The sequence below is a fragment of the Globicephala melas genome, chromosome 9, assembly GCF_963455315.2.
Source record: "Globicephala melas chromosome 9, mGloMel1.2, whole genome shotgun sequence".
Lineage (NCBI taxonomy): Eukaryota > Metazoa > Chordata > Mammalia > Artiodactyla > Delphinidae > Globicephala > Globicephala melas.
The window spans coordinates 68,438,686-68,453,162 of NC_083322.1; the positions used below are offsets into that span (position 1 = coordinate 68,438,686).

Sequence of the window (14,477 nt, forward strand, 5' to 3'; positions counted from 1 at the left end):
ACTCTACAGGAGTCAAGAGAAAACTAAATGCAAATATTTATGGAAGCAATGCAAAGGACTGAACTTGAGATACAATAGTAACAATAAACTACAAGAACTAACAGTTTAAAAATGCTGTGTGTGTGTATGTATTTGGTGAAGAGAAGCAGAGGAAAGGGGTAGAAGGAAAATTCATTGATGACACAGATTCCCACCTGCATGCCTGCCACAACTATACTGCCACTAAGAGAAGTCAACTGATGGGGAATGTGCTTCTGGGAGAGATCTGACATGCTAGGTGTGAGAAGATAGTCAAGTACTCAAATGGAAGTACCTGATAAAATGCTGAACAATGTAGGACTGAAGCTCAGGAATCAGATTAGAGCAGCATCAGTGAGCTTTGGTTCGTCTCATCCAAATTGGAAAGAGCAGGAGCTAGACTATTAAATGAAACTAACATTGCACGGCTGCCAAGGGCCCAGCACTATAATATCAACTACATTTTACATTCAATCATTTTAATCCTGACAGTGATTTAAGAAGTAGGGCTACTAGCCTCATTTCTAAAAGGAGGAAAGCAAGCCTCAGAAAAGTTAAGTAACTTGACCAAGGAAGCAAGGTATTCTGAATTCAAAGCCTTTGCTCTCTTTACAGCACTCTTCTGCCTCTTCAGAAGAATATCTGGGGACATAGTGTGAATGAGATTTCTAAGAAAGTTAATGTGGAGCGATGAATAGGGAGCCAAACAGAACTCTGAATTTATCTCCAACCTATGAAGACTTAGAGCCCTTCAGCATTCGGAACATTTCATGCTGTTCCTAAAAATATCAATGAAAACATCTATATTTCTGTTAAAATCATTCACATGAGGAATCTGGGTTTTCATGACCAGCAGCACTCATGGAACTCATCTCTAGGGCATAAAATCAAATACAATAGGCAGGTGAAATCATCAAACTTCCCCCAATTGCTAATCTGTTTCTACTTGCATGGCTCAGTCTAGAGCTACTTATTTTTAGTGCAAATTTTCTTTATTCTGTATTAACAATCTCACCTAACAAGAATTTAATTCCCACACTATGGCACAGGCCTGAGCTTTATGAATTCAACAATTGCTAAGCAATTGTTTTGAAAATTTCATGTTTGGAACGCCTTCCCACAGCAAAATGCTGCTGACAACAGATTCTTCTCAGCTAGTTTGTCAGTCCTGGGCTCTGGTTTTGTTACTTCCTGGTCTTGCCCTCTGAAATACCCCTCTGCTGCACAGTTAAAAAGGCCAATCAAGTGAATTCTGTACTAAACATACATTTTTAGGCTTTCACAGAAAAGATCTCTCCCAAACTTTCATGGGCCATTTTTCTAGGACTTCTCTTTTATCTGTTGCTCATTCTACTTTTTTTTTTTTTTTTTTTTTGCAGTGCGCGAGCCTCTCACTGCTGTGGTCTCTCCCGTTGCGGAGCACAGGCTCCGGACGCGCAGGCTCAGCAGCCATGGCTCACGGGCCCAGCCACTCCGCGGCATGGGGGATCCTCCCAGACCGGGGCACGAACCTGTGTCCCCTGCATCAGCAGGCGGACTCTCAACCACTGCGCCACCAGGGAAGTCCGCTCATTCTACTTTTGCTGTCCATGGAACAGAGAAGATGAAACAACCTAAGAGTATTTTCTTCCATCTGATTTGTGCCCCTCAGTTTTTTAACTTTGGGATTTCTTCTCTAATGGCATTCTGGTAGTACACTAAAATAAAGCTCTTTCACATTATCCAAACAACAAGTCAACTCAGCAATAACCTCTGAAATTCTAATGAAGGAAAAGACATGCAATTTTTACTAGGGTGAAAACCTATCAGTTCAACCAAATAATTGAAATAATAAGGACCTGCAGTCAGATTACTCAAAGCAAGAAAGTGCGTTCTAGAACCCACCGAGAAGAGTTTTTTCGTTTGGGTTTAGATGGATTTCTTCAGTTGGATGAAATTTTGTTAAAAAGAAAAGTTGAATTTCAAGGAACAAAGCCTAAGTTTGAAAAATCTGCATTAATTCACTTACTGAAATAACAACAACAGGATATAAAATGGAAAGATTACTCTCTTCAAGCATATTCAGTAATTTCTGGGTTTCTTCAAAATCAGAGGTCATAACCTGAAAGACCAGAAAAATAAAAGAAGTTCTTAAGTGACTTAGTTCATTCAAGTAGAAAAATGGAGAGCTTTTAAACATTTAAACATTCAAAATATCTATCAAGCTTAATTTTAAATTTTCAAACAATGTTAAAGGATACCCATAAGATTATAGCTATTAAAATTTTTTTAATTCATTAATTCAAACCTATCTTCTTATCTACTTTTTACCAGAAATTTGAAAATACCGTTTAAAGAAATATCACCCTCTTCTCATTACGTGAACTAGGTTGTTAGAAAATGTTATTTCCCTATTTCAAAAGACAAAAATAACATTTCTAAATACATATTGAATAACACAACTCACCTATCAAAATCTTATATTCAAATACTTAAACAAGAAAACTAACTACTTGTCAAACATCACATTTATACAAATCCTCAAGTGCTTTCAATCATTTGTATTAACTACTTACATTCACACAAACAAAATTGTAGCATTGCTCTAAGATGATTTGCTGAAGATCTCTGCCAGATGTGACTTTTACATGCTAGGAGAAAAAATTAGAGGAAAAAAGAGTTTACAAACTAGATAGAAAGACCAAACATGAGCATAAACAACTTTATGAGCACAAAATTTCTATAGGCACATAACGCCAAGGACCATGCATAAGAGCAAAATAATTCAGACTGAAGTTTATGAGGCTACCAAAAAAAACCCACTTGAAGTAGTCCCAAAATAATTAACATTATTGTAGCAAATAAGGATATAGGAAATTGTTTTAGATAAAAAAATGTTGAAAAGGCTCAAGATATATTCAGGAATAGGCAAATAGTCTGGTTTTTCTTATACAAAAAATATACAGTAGAAAATATTTGAATAAAATTTAAAAATTGGTTAGACAAGAATTTTTAGAGAATTCTGGAAGCATGTTAAATACTACAGTTACAAAGAATACATTTAACTAAATATGGAATGACTAGAAACAGGGAAAGCAACAAGAGATTACCATCATAGGCTGCCTTCTGAGGGTCCAGATCAAGATAGCAGAGTAGGAAGATCCTGAGCTCACCCCTCCCATGAAACACCAAAACTACAACTACATATAGAATGACTATCTCTGAGAATGACTTGAAGATTAGCAGAACAGACTTTCTACAACCAATGCTATAAAGAAAAGGCCACATCAAGACAGGAAGGACGGGCAGAGGGGCAGACATGCAGTCTAATCAGAACCCCCACCCCCAGTGCAGCTGTCCATAAGCAGGAGGGATATCGCAACCATGAAGGTTCCCCCTGAGGAGCTAGGAGCTAGGAGCTAGGAGCTAGGAGCCCCACATTGGACTCCCCATCCCGAGGGGCCTGCACCAGGAAGATGAGCCCCCATAACATCTGCCTTTGAAAACCAGTGGGGCGCACATCCGGGAGAGGTAGAGGGCTGTGAGAAATCAAGATACTGCTCGTGAAAGGCTCACACACAAACTCACTCAGAGTCCCAGCACAGAGGCAGAGCCCTGAAAAGAGCCTAGGTATTATCAAAGGAAATTTACTGACTAATTTCAGGGCTTGTGCTGGAGGGGCAGAAATCTGGTAGAACTCTCTCCAGGGACAGAAGCAGTGGCAGGCAACATTTTTTTTTTCAAACTCTTCTACCTACCAGGCCGTTGCCATTTCTGCCACTGTTCATCAACCTAGTTAACCCATGTGCCCCACCCCAGTATTCCCCTGAGGAACAGCCCTCCTCAACCCACCCAACCCGGCTAGCTTCTCCAAAGTACCTGCTGCCCCACCCCACCCAGTGGCTGGCCTCAGTCAGCACCAGTACCTCTCCAAAGTGGCTCCTGCTCTCAGAGGCCAGCCCCACACATCAGCAGGCCAGGAGCAGTTGTGGCCAGACCTCTCAGCCAGCCAGGCCAAGAACCAGCACACCGTTTCAGCATGCCTGCAACAACTGTGGCCCAACCACAAGAGGAGGGCACAATGACCAGGGGAGACTGCACCATCAGGCCCCACAGGACACCATTTATACAACGTCACTCTTTCAAAACCAGGAGATGTAGCTGATATACCTAATACACAGAAACAGAGTTAGGTAAAATGAGGAAACAAAAGACTATCTTCCAAATGAAAGTTGGCAAAACTTCAAAAAAAGAACTCAACAAAATGAAAATGAACAGTTCTATCAGATAAAGAGTTCAAATTAACAGTAATAAATAACCTCACTGAATGGAGAGAAGTATGTGAACTCAGTGAGAACTTAAAAAGAAAATATAAAAATGAGCCAATCAGAGCTGAAGAATACAATAACTATAATGAAAAATACACTAGAGGGAATCAACCAGAGATCAGAAGATGCAGAAGAATGAATCATCAATCTGCATGATAGGGTACTTGTAATCACCCAATCAAAACAACAAAAATAAAAAAAGAATTTTAAAAAATGAGAACGAAAGAAAAAGGGACCTCTGATACAACATCAAGTATACTAACATTTGAAGCACAGGGGCCCCAGAAGGCAAAGAGAGACAAGGACACAAAACCTATTTGAAAAAGCAATGGCTAAAAACTTCCCAAATCTGGGGAAGGAAACAGACATCCATGTCCAGGAAGCACAGACAGTACCAAACAAGATGAACCCAAAGAGACCCACACCAAGACACATTATAATTAAAATGTCAAAATTTAAATATAAAGAGGGAATTTTAAAATCAGCAAGAGAAAAGCAACTAGTTACATACAAGGGAACAGCCCCACAAGACTATCAGCTACTTTTCGGCAGAAACTTTATAGGCCCCAGAAGAGACTAGCATGATATATTCAAAGTACAGAAAGGAGAAAACTTACAACCAAGAATACTCTACCTGGCAAGATACAGAGTTTCCCAGAAGCAAAAGCTAAAGTAGTTCATCACCACAAAACTGGCCTTATAAGAAATGTTAAAGGGAATTCTTTAAATGGAAAAGGCCATAGCTAGAAACCAGAAATTTATGAAGGAAAAACTCACTGGTAAAGGCAAACATATAGTAAAGGTAGTAGTAGATCAACCACCTATATAGCTAGTATGAAGATTAAAAGACAGAAGTAGTAAAATTGTATCTAAAATATTTATTTAAATGATACCCAAAGTAAAAAGATATAAAATATGACATCCAAAATATAAAGCATGGGTAAGAATAAAATGTTGTGCTTTTAGAACGTGTTTGAACTCAAGACGCCATCAACTTAAAATAGGCTACTATATACATAGTTTGTTATATATAAACCTTATGGCAACCACAAGTCAAAAACATCTAACAGATACACAAAAAATAGAGAAAGGAATCCAAACATAACACTAAAGAAAGTCATCAAATGAGAAGGGAAAAGAACCAGAGAAGAAGAAAGCGATAAAGAACTACAAAACCAATCAGAAAACAACTAACAAAATGACAATAAGTACATACCTAATCAACAGTCACTTCAATCAAAATGAACTAAATGCTATAATCAAAAGACACAGGTGGCTGAAAGGATAAAAAAAAATAAGACCCATCTATAGGTCACCTTCAAGCAACTCACTTCATATCTAAAGACACACACAGACTAAAAGTGAAAGAATAGAAAAGATTTTCCATATAAGCTAGGGTAGCAATATGCATATCAGACAAAATAGACTTTAAAACAAAAAATGTAACAAGAGACAAAGAATGTCATTATATAAAGATAAAGGGATCAATTCAACAAGAGACTGTAACACTTATAAATATCTATGCACCCAAAAAAGGAGCAAATATAAAGCAAATATTAACACACATACAGGAAGGTATTGACAGTAATATGATAATAGTAGACTTTAACACTCCACTTACACCAATAGACATATCAGACAGAATATCAATAAGGAAACACTGGCCTTAAAGACACACTAGACCACTAAAAATAGATATATATATAGACCTTTCACCCCCAAAATAGCAGAATACACATTCTTTAAAAATACACATGAACATTCTCCAGGATAGATCTCATGTTAGGCCACAAAACAAGTCTCAATAAATTTAAGAAGACTGAAATCACACCAAGCATCTTTTCTGACCCAAACAGTATAAAACTATAAATCAATTACAAGAAGAAAACTGGAAAAAAAACCACAAACATTTTGGAGCCTAAACCAAAAGCTACTAATCAATTAATGGGTCAATGAAGAAATCAAAAAAAATACTCTGAAACAAATGAAAATGGAAAGACAATTGTTCCAAAATCTATGGGATGCAGTGAAAGCAGTTTTAGAAGGGATGCTTATAGTAATGCAGGCCTACCTCAAAAAACAAGAACAATCTCAAATAAACAATATAACTTCACACCTAAAGGAACCTGGAAAAGATGAATAAAAGAAACACAGTTAGTTGAAGGAAGGAAATGATGAAAATCAGAGCAAAAATAAATGAAATAGAGACTTTAAAAAAATCTTTTTAAATCAATGAAACTAAGAGCTGGGGTTTTAAAAAGATTTTAAAAATTCACAAACCTTTAGAGAGACACATCGTGAAAAAAAGAAAGAGAGCCCAAATAAATAAAAAGAAAGAGAAGAAATTACAACTAATACCACAGAAATACAATGGACAAGAGATTACTGTTAATAATTATACACCAACAAATTGGACAACCTAAAAGAAACAGATAAATTCCTAGAAACATAAAATCTTCTAAGACTGAATCAGAAAAGAATAGAAAATCTGAACAGACTGATGACTGGTAATGAAATTAAATCAGTAATGAAAAAACTCCCAACAAACAAAAGTCTAGGATGTGAGGGCTTCACATGTGAATTCTATCAAACATTTAAATAAGACTTAATACCTACCCTTCTCTAACTATTCCAAAGAATTGAAAAGGAAGAAATGCCTTCAAACTCATTTTAGGAGGCCAGCATCACTGTGATACCAAAACCATATAACAACACTACAAAAAAAGAAAATTAATATTCATCAGGCCAATATCAATGATGAACATAGATGCAAAAATCCTCAACAAAATATTAGCAAACTGAATTCAACAATACATTAAAAGGATCATACACCATAATCAAGTGAGATTAATTCCAGGGACACAAGTCTGATTCAATATTCACACATCAATGAACATGATACAGCACATTCACAAAATGAAGAATAAAAATCATATGATCACCCCAATAGATCTAGAAGAAACTTTTGACAAAATTCAACATCCAGTTATGATGGAAACTCTTAATAAGGCAGGTATAGAGGGAACATACCTTAACATAAAAAAGGTCATATATGACAAACCCACAGCTAACATTATACTCAATGGTGAAGAGCTGAAAGATTTTCCTTTCAGATCAGGCAAAAGACAAGGATGCCCACCATCACCACCTCTATTCAACATAGTATGGGAAGTCCCAGCCACAGCAATCACACCAGAATAAGACACAAAAACAATACAAACTGGAAGAGAAAAAATAAAACTGTCACTATTTGCAGATGATATGACACTATGTATAGAAAACCCGACTCCACTAAAAACCTATTAGAATAAATGAATTCAGTAAAATTGTAGAATACAAAATATGTTGCAGTTCTGTACACTAATAATAAACTATCAGAAAGTGAAATTAAGAAGGCAATTCTATTTATAATTTTATCAAAAAGAATAAAATACCTAGGAATAAATTTAACCAAGGAGGTTAAAGACGTATACTATGAAAACTATAAAACATTGATGAAAGAAATTAAAGATGACACGATTAAGTGGAAAGACATACTGTGTTCATGGACTGGAAAAAAAATTTTGTTAAAATGATGATACTACCCAAAGCAATCTACAGATTCAGTACAGTCCCTATCAAAATACCAATGGCATTTATCGTAGAACTAATACAAATAATTCTAAAGTACCTATGGAATAACAAAGGACCCCAAATAGCCAAAGCAATCTTGAGAAAGAACACCAAACCTGGAGGTAACATGCTCCCTGATTTCAAACTATACTACAAAGCTATAGTAATCAAAACTGTATGGTACTGGCACAAAAGCAGACATATAGATCAATGGAACAGAGGAGAGGGCCCAGAAATAAACCCACCCATATCTGGTTAATTAATTTATGACAAAGAAGCCAATAATACATAGTGTGGAAAGAAAGTCTCCTCAACAAATAGTTTTGAAAAAACTGGACAGTTACATTCAAAAGAATAAAACTGGACCACTTTCTTACACCACATACAAAAATATACTCAAGATAGATTAAAGACTTAAATGAAAGACCAGAAACCATAAAACTCCTAGAACAAAACATAGGCAGAACACTCTTTGACATAAATCATAGCAAATTTTTTTGGATCTGTCCCCTAAGGCAAAAGAAACAAAAGCAAAAATAAACAAATGAGACCTAATTAAACTTACAAAATTTTGAATAGCAAAGGAAATCATTGATAAAACAAAGATACAACCTACTGAATGGGAGTATTTGCAAATGATATGACCCAAAAAGGGTTAATATGCAAAATACATAAACAGCTCATACAACTGAATATCAAAACAAACACACAACCCAATCAAAAAATGGACGGAAGTCCTGAACAGACATTTCTCCAAAGAAGACATATAGAAGGCCAGCAGGCACATGGAAAGATGCTCAACATCACTAATCATCAGAGAAATGCAAATCAAAATCACCATGAGAGATCACCTCATACTTGTCAGAATGGCTATCATCAAAAAGACCACAAATAGCAAATGTTGGAGAAGGTGTGGAAAAAAAGGAACCCTAGTGCACTGTTGGTGAGAATGTAAACTGGTGCAGCCACTATGGAAAACGGTATCGAGGTTCCCCCAAAAATTAAAACTATAACTACTATACTAACCAGCAATTCCACTCTTGGGTATTTACCCAAAGAAAATGAAAACACTAATCAAAAAGATATAAGCACCACTGTGTTCAATGTAGCAGCCAAGATATGGAAGTGCCTGTTGATAGATGAATGCTTGAAGATGTGGAGGTGTGTGTGTATTTTATATATATATATAAAATACACACACACATATGTATGTATGCATACACTGTGGAATATACTCAGCCATAAAAAAGAATAAAATCTTGTCATTTGCAACAACATGGATGGAACATCCATGATATTCCAGAGGGTATTATGCTAAATGAAATAAGTCAGAGAGAGAAATACACTTATACATGGAATCTAAAAAACAAAACAAATGAACGAACAAAATAAAACATAAAGAAACTCATAGATAAGGGAGAACAAGCTGGTGGTTGCCAGAGGGGTGGGGATGGGGGAGGTAAGGGTATGGGCAAAACAGGTGAAGAACATAAAGTAGTACAAACTTGCAGTTACAAAGTAAGTCATGGAATGGAACGTACAACAAAGGGAATCTAGTCAATAATATTGCGGTAATTTTGTATGGTGACAGATGGTTACTAGACTTATCTTGGTGATCAATCCATAAGGTATATAAATGTTGAATCACAATGTCATACACCTAAAACTAATATGTCAACTATACCTCAATAAAAAAAATAATAAAAACAAAAAGAAATTATTATATATGATAGAGAAATAAGATTTAAACTAGGGCAACAATAATAAGGGAAGATTATTACTAGAGGTAGTCCCAGACTAGATAGAAAATAGTACATACACTATAAAAGCTTTCCTAATAAAATTTTTCTTCCATATAGTTCAATGCTCTAATTATTCTCTAGTTTTTCTATTATAGCAATATGAACAAAAAACTACTAAACAAGGGCTCTGTTGTAATGATATCTCTGCTATAACTCTGTAAGAAGTCACATTTTCGTGGTTAATACTGGCATTACATTTAGAAAGCTTTACTTATGTATCTAAAATACAATGCTTGTTCCATAGTAAAACGTGAAACTCTGTATCTCTAAGAGCACTGCCTCTTCAGAAGAATTCAGCTTAATTCTACCTAATTTTGACGAAATATTTGAGAAAGAGAGGTAAAGGTTTTGAGATCTTAGCTACGCTATAGAAATCACCTGGCTCATGAATTTCAAGAATTTTACTTTGGTTTAAAGTTTTTGAGTACAAATTTCAGAGGGAGGATTATTCCAAAAAAAACAAAAAACAAAAAAAACTTCCATAGTCATCAGCCATGTATCAATAGTGAAATAAAATCAGCTTCCACTGTGCAACAGTAAGTTTGCTCAAGGAGTCTCATCTTCTAGATATTACAGGGAGATTATTTTTCAGGGGGTTCTCATGTATCCAAACATTTTAAAAGGCATGAATAGCTAGTATACTCCAAATTGGCTCTTCAAGGATGTTCACATAGCAGGCAGACTTGCAAAAATAGGCATCTCTCTTCTTGGAGCAAATTTGCTTATGTTGTAGAAAGTAAAGATAGAGACATCTCTCTCCATAGAGCAATCTGCTTGGCATTCTAGAGTAATAAAGACAATGTCTCTCTTGTAAGAGGAGGATGGGCTAGTTTGCCAGCAGTCCCTGTATAAGGGCAGTGCTTCCCGATATCTAGATTCTTCTTTAATACATTCCACTGCCTAGCAACACCCAGCCCTAATTGTATTTCCCCCGGGAGGAACTGCAATTCAGAAAATCAGTGCTGCACTGCTATCCTCCTTACTGCTACTGCTGTAACAAATTCTTTCCTCTGACCCTGGAGTTTCATGTCTTTTACCAATATTTACAATACTGGCATGAGTGTTCGCATAAAAATTGGGTATAATCCTCAAATCCTCCCTAGTTTCTGACTTGACAGATATGAAATAAGGCAACCACGTATCTCAACTTTAACAAGTGTGAGTGAATTCTGAACTCGAAAAAAAAAAGAAAATGACTTACTTTAAAAATTTTCTTTTTGGGGACTTCCCTGGGCAGTGGTTAAGAATCCGCCTGCCAATGCAGGGGACACGGGTTCAAGCCCTGGTCCAGGAAGATCCCACATGCTGTGGAGCAACTAAGCCCGTGCACCACAACTACTGAGACTGTGCTCTAGAGCGCATGAGCCACAACTACTGAGCCCGCGGGCCACAACTATTGAAGCCCATGCACCTAGAGCCCGTGCTCCACAACAAAGAGAAGCCACCGCAATGAGAAGCCCGTGCACCGCAATGAAGAGCAGCCCCCGCTGCCACAACTAGAGAAAGCCCCATGCAGCAACGAAGACCCAACGCAGCCATAAATAAATAAATAAACTAATTAATTAAATATTTTTCCTTTGGAGGTACATAAATAAGGTCTAGGATGAGAACATGAGGGATATTCCAATTTAGCTTTTAAAGTATTAAAACTGATAAAATTCTTGAGGACCCCATACTCTTAGGGTATGGGGTCTCTGAGGACAGAAACATGTTTTTACCCAGTAGCAAATGCTTGACAAATAGGTTTTTAAAACTTAGCACAGTCTTGTTTCAAGAAAAAAAGAAAAGTGTATGTTCTTAAAATCAACTATGTGGAAGTTTTTTAAAAAGGTAAAAAAAAAAAACTCATCCAAAAATAACACTACCTAGAAATAATTACCCTGAACATCAGGTAAGTATCGTTTCAACAATCCTCTATTAATAATATATGCAGTAAACTGGTAGGACAAAAGGATGAAGGAACAAAAGCATTAGCACATTTTATGAAAATGGAATCATATGCATGCCATTTAAAAATTATTTAATGTTAGCAAAAAAAAAAAAAAACCATTAAATATAATAAAACTGAAGGTGCTGCTATACTTCAGATTATTCTTCACCTCCAGGGAGCTTTTCCTAAATGTTAAGTAAAATATCGTGAACAGGATTAAGACACTGGACTTTTCAATGGCAAAGCACTTCATTTGTAAGTCAGTACTAATTGATTTCCTACTATGAGAGAGAAAGAAATAGCACTTTGTAACTCTTCTACCTACTGTTCTGGTCACTTGTACTCTTCTACCCTGACAAGGTTTATTAGATTCATAGACTATTCTATAGCCATAATTCACACAATTTAGACATAATTTATCTATGCTCAAGACAGCTGTTTTAAATAAAAACCTCTCCTTTTATAAATTCATTTTAATTCACTTCTTTATTTGATGAATTTCAGCTGCAAGTAGGTTTTGTTTGTTTTTTAATAAAAACCTCAACATTTTTACATTCCTAGAGTTCTTCATTCTATTAGTTGGAAGAATAGCTTATCTGGGAATAAAAGTTTAGTTCACACTTTCCCTTAGAGATTTGCAGTCTCTGTACCACTGTCTTCAAACACTGTTTCAAAGCATTGTCCAGATGCTTTTTAAAGTCCATGTGTCATCTACTCACTCTCTATTCACCATTTTTTTGGGGTAGATTTCAACATCAAGTAGTTCTACCAGGAAGTAGTCATAGAAGTTACATACGAATTTTTTTCCTGTTGTCTTTCTAACTAAATGACAATTTGGCTGGCGGTAGTATTCCTGGATTCCCCTTTGATTCCCTCCAAAGTTTATAGACAACGCTTCACTGTATGTATTTGGATAATAAGTACTGTGGAGGTACAAGAGGTCAGGCAGAGTGTCCTCCTTTCTATGAGTTTTGTTTTTGTTTTTTGCTCCTAGGTACCTACCTGAAGAATTCTTTATGAGGAGGTTCAAAATCTTAATTAGAATCAGACCATATTTAATTGTCAGTTGCTGTTCCTCAATTCTTCTTGAAAATATGCCCTCTACATCTTACAGAACTAGTTAGTCATTTCAAGGAAATATTCTTCTAACTTTCAGAATAACATCTTGGTTTGTCTACTTGACATATAAACATGATCCATATGTTGGATGCCTTTATTATCATTCACACCTATTCTCTTATTGATCATTTAGTTTTTACTTGGAATACACTGTGATTATCCCAAGTTTCCGTCTATGTTAATAACCTGACCTGACCTTTGCTATATTCTATGTCTAATGTACTAATTATTTCTATAACAGTGTGGCTCTAATTGTTTCCACAATTATCAGTTGCTCTATTAATCTCTTGCAATGCTGTCTTTTGAATTTTTAACCTTCTTGAATTCTGATTTTTACTGAGTAATTCTACAGAACCAAAAGGTGTGAGAATATTTTGAGGGACAGAGAGAGCCTTGAGGTTTCCTCCAGATTTTTAAAATCAGATTTGGGTGTTCTGTGATTTTCAGTATAAACTGTAGAGCTTACTAATTATTATTTTTACAAGATGAAGAGTTTTAAAATGGTAGGCACTGATAGTTTCCCCTGCCTCTGCTGAGATACCACTGAGAACTGAGGGATTTTCTGACTTTTCCCCAACCCTCATTTTTTTACCCCCTTTGAAAAAAATATGAAAACCAAACTACATTTTTTTCCATCTTGCAATTGAGACTGTTTTAATAATTGTTTCCAGTGAAATTTAACTCTTTTATTTGGTCATACTGCTTTCCTCCCAAACAGAAAACAAACAATATTTTCCATGCTTGAGTAAAGAAACTTAGATTCTACCTAAACATAGCAAAGGAGACTTTGACACCTTTAATAAACAAAGACCACCTTAGACAATGCTATTAGGCTGTTTATGAAAAAGTTCTATCGCATCATCTTAAGCTATCATTCCTGACGTTTCCACACTCAAACACAACACATGGAACAATCTGCTGGCTAGAACTCCTTGTTCTGCAAATATTCTGGTTCGGAGAACATTTAAACAAAATTTAAAACAACCCTTCCAATGTGTTTAGTAAAATTTAAAAAGTATGTCCGAAAGAAAAACCCCCGCCATGAAATACTTTCCTTACATCATAAAAAAATACGAATTTACAAAATATTTACTACTAACAAAATGCAAACATCTGCATATTCTAAGTACTATTTAAAGTAGGGATATTAGGAAGGAAGCTGCGTTGCCAAAAACTGTTTTCCATTTCAAGAAGAGTTAAGGCTTAACTAAGGCTGAAAAGCATTGGTTTCCAGTCCCATGAGTCAGAGGTTCAAAAACGTGTTTCCAGTCCCATGAGTCAGAGGTTCCCATGAGTGCTGAAAGCCAGCACTCTTTTTACAGAACGTGTTGGCTGGATCATTTCTTAATCTGAATCCATCAATTTCCCACCTCCCTCCCATTCAAACAAGGGCACTAATGTGGGTATATACAAGGGAATCAGAGAGAGATACACTTTTCACTCTGTAGACAACACGTTAACAGTTAAAAGTCTTGTGGCTGCCAGAGGGTAGGGGAAACGGGGAGATGCTGGTCCAAGGGCAAAGTTTCAGTTATGCAAAATGAATACGTTTTTAGGGATTTAATGCGTAGCATGGTGGCTGTAATTAACAATAGTATATTGTATAACTGAAATAAACTTAAGAGGGTAAATCTTAAGTGTTCTCACCCACACCCCCAAAAAAGAAAATGGTAATTATGTGAGGTGATG

The 14,477-nt window shown here is 36.0% G+C and overlaps 1 protein-coding gene across 1 annotated transcript in view; it reads right to left on the reverse strand.

The window, feature by feature from the left end:
• The window catches only part of CRPPA (CDP-L-ribitol pyrophosphorylase A), a 303,327-nt gene that overhangs the window by 143,391 nt on the left and 145,459 nt on the right, over nt 1-14,477 (reverse strand). The window contains exons 7-8 of the mRNA XM_030857145.3: nt 2,574-2,648; nt 2,027-2,119 (exon numbers count right to left, since the gene is read on the reverse strand). Coding sequence (XP_030713005.1) covers nt 2,027-2,119; nt 2,574-2,648 — 168 coding nt within the window. The remainder of the gene's footprint in view (nt 1-2,026; nt 2,120-2,573; nt 2,649-14,477) is intronic.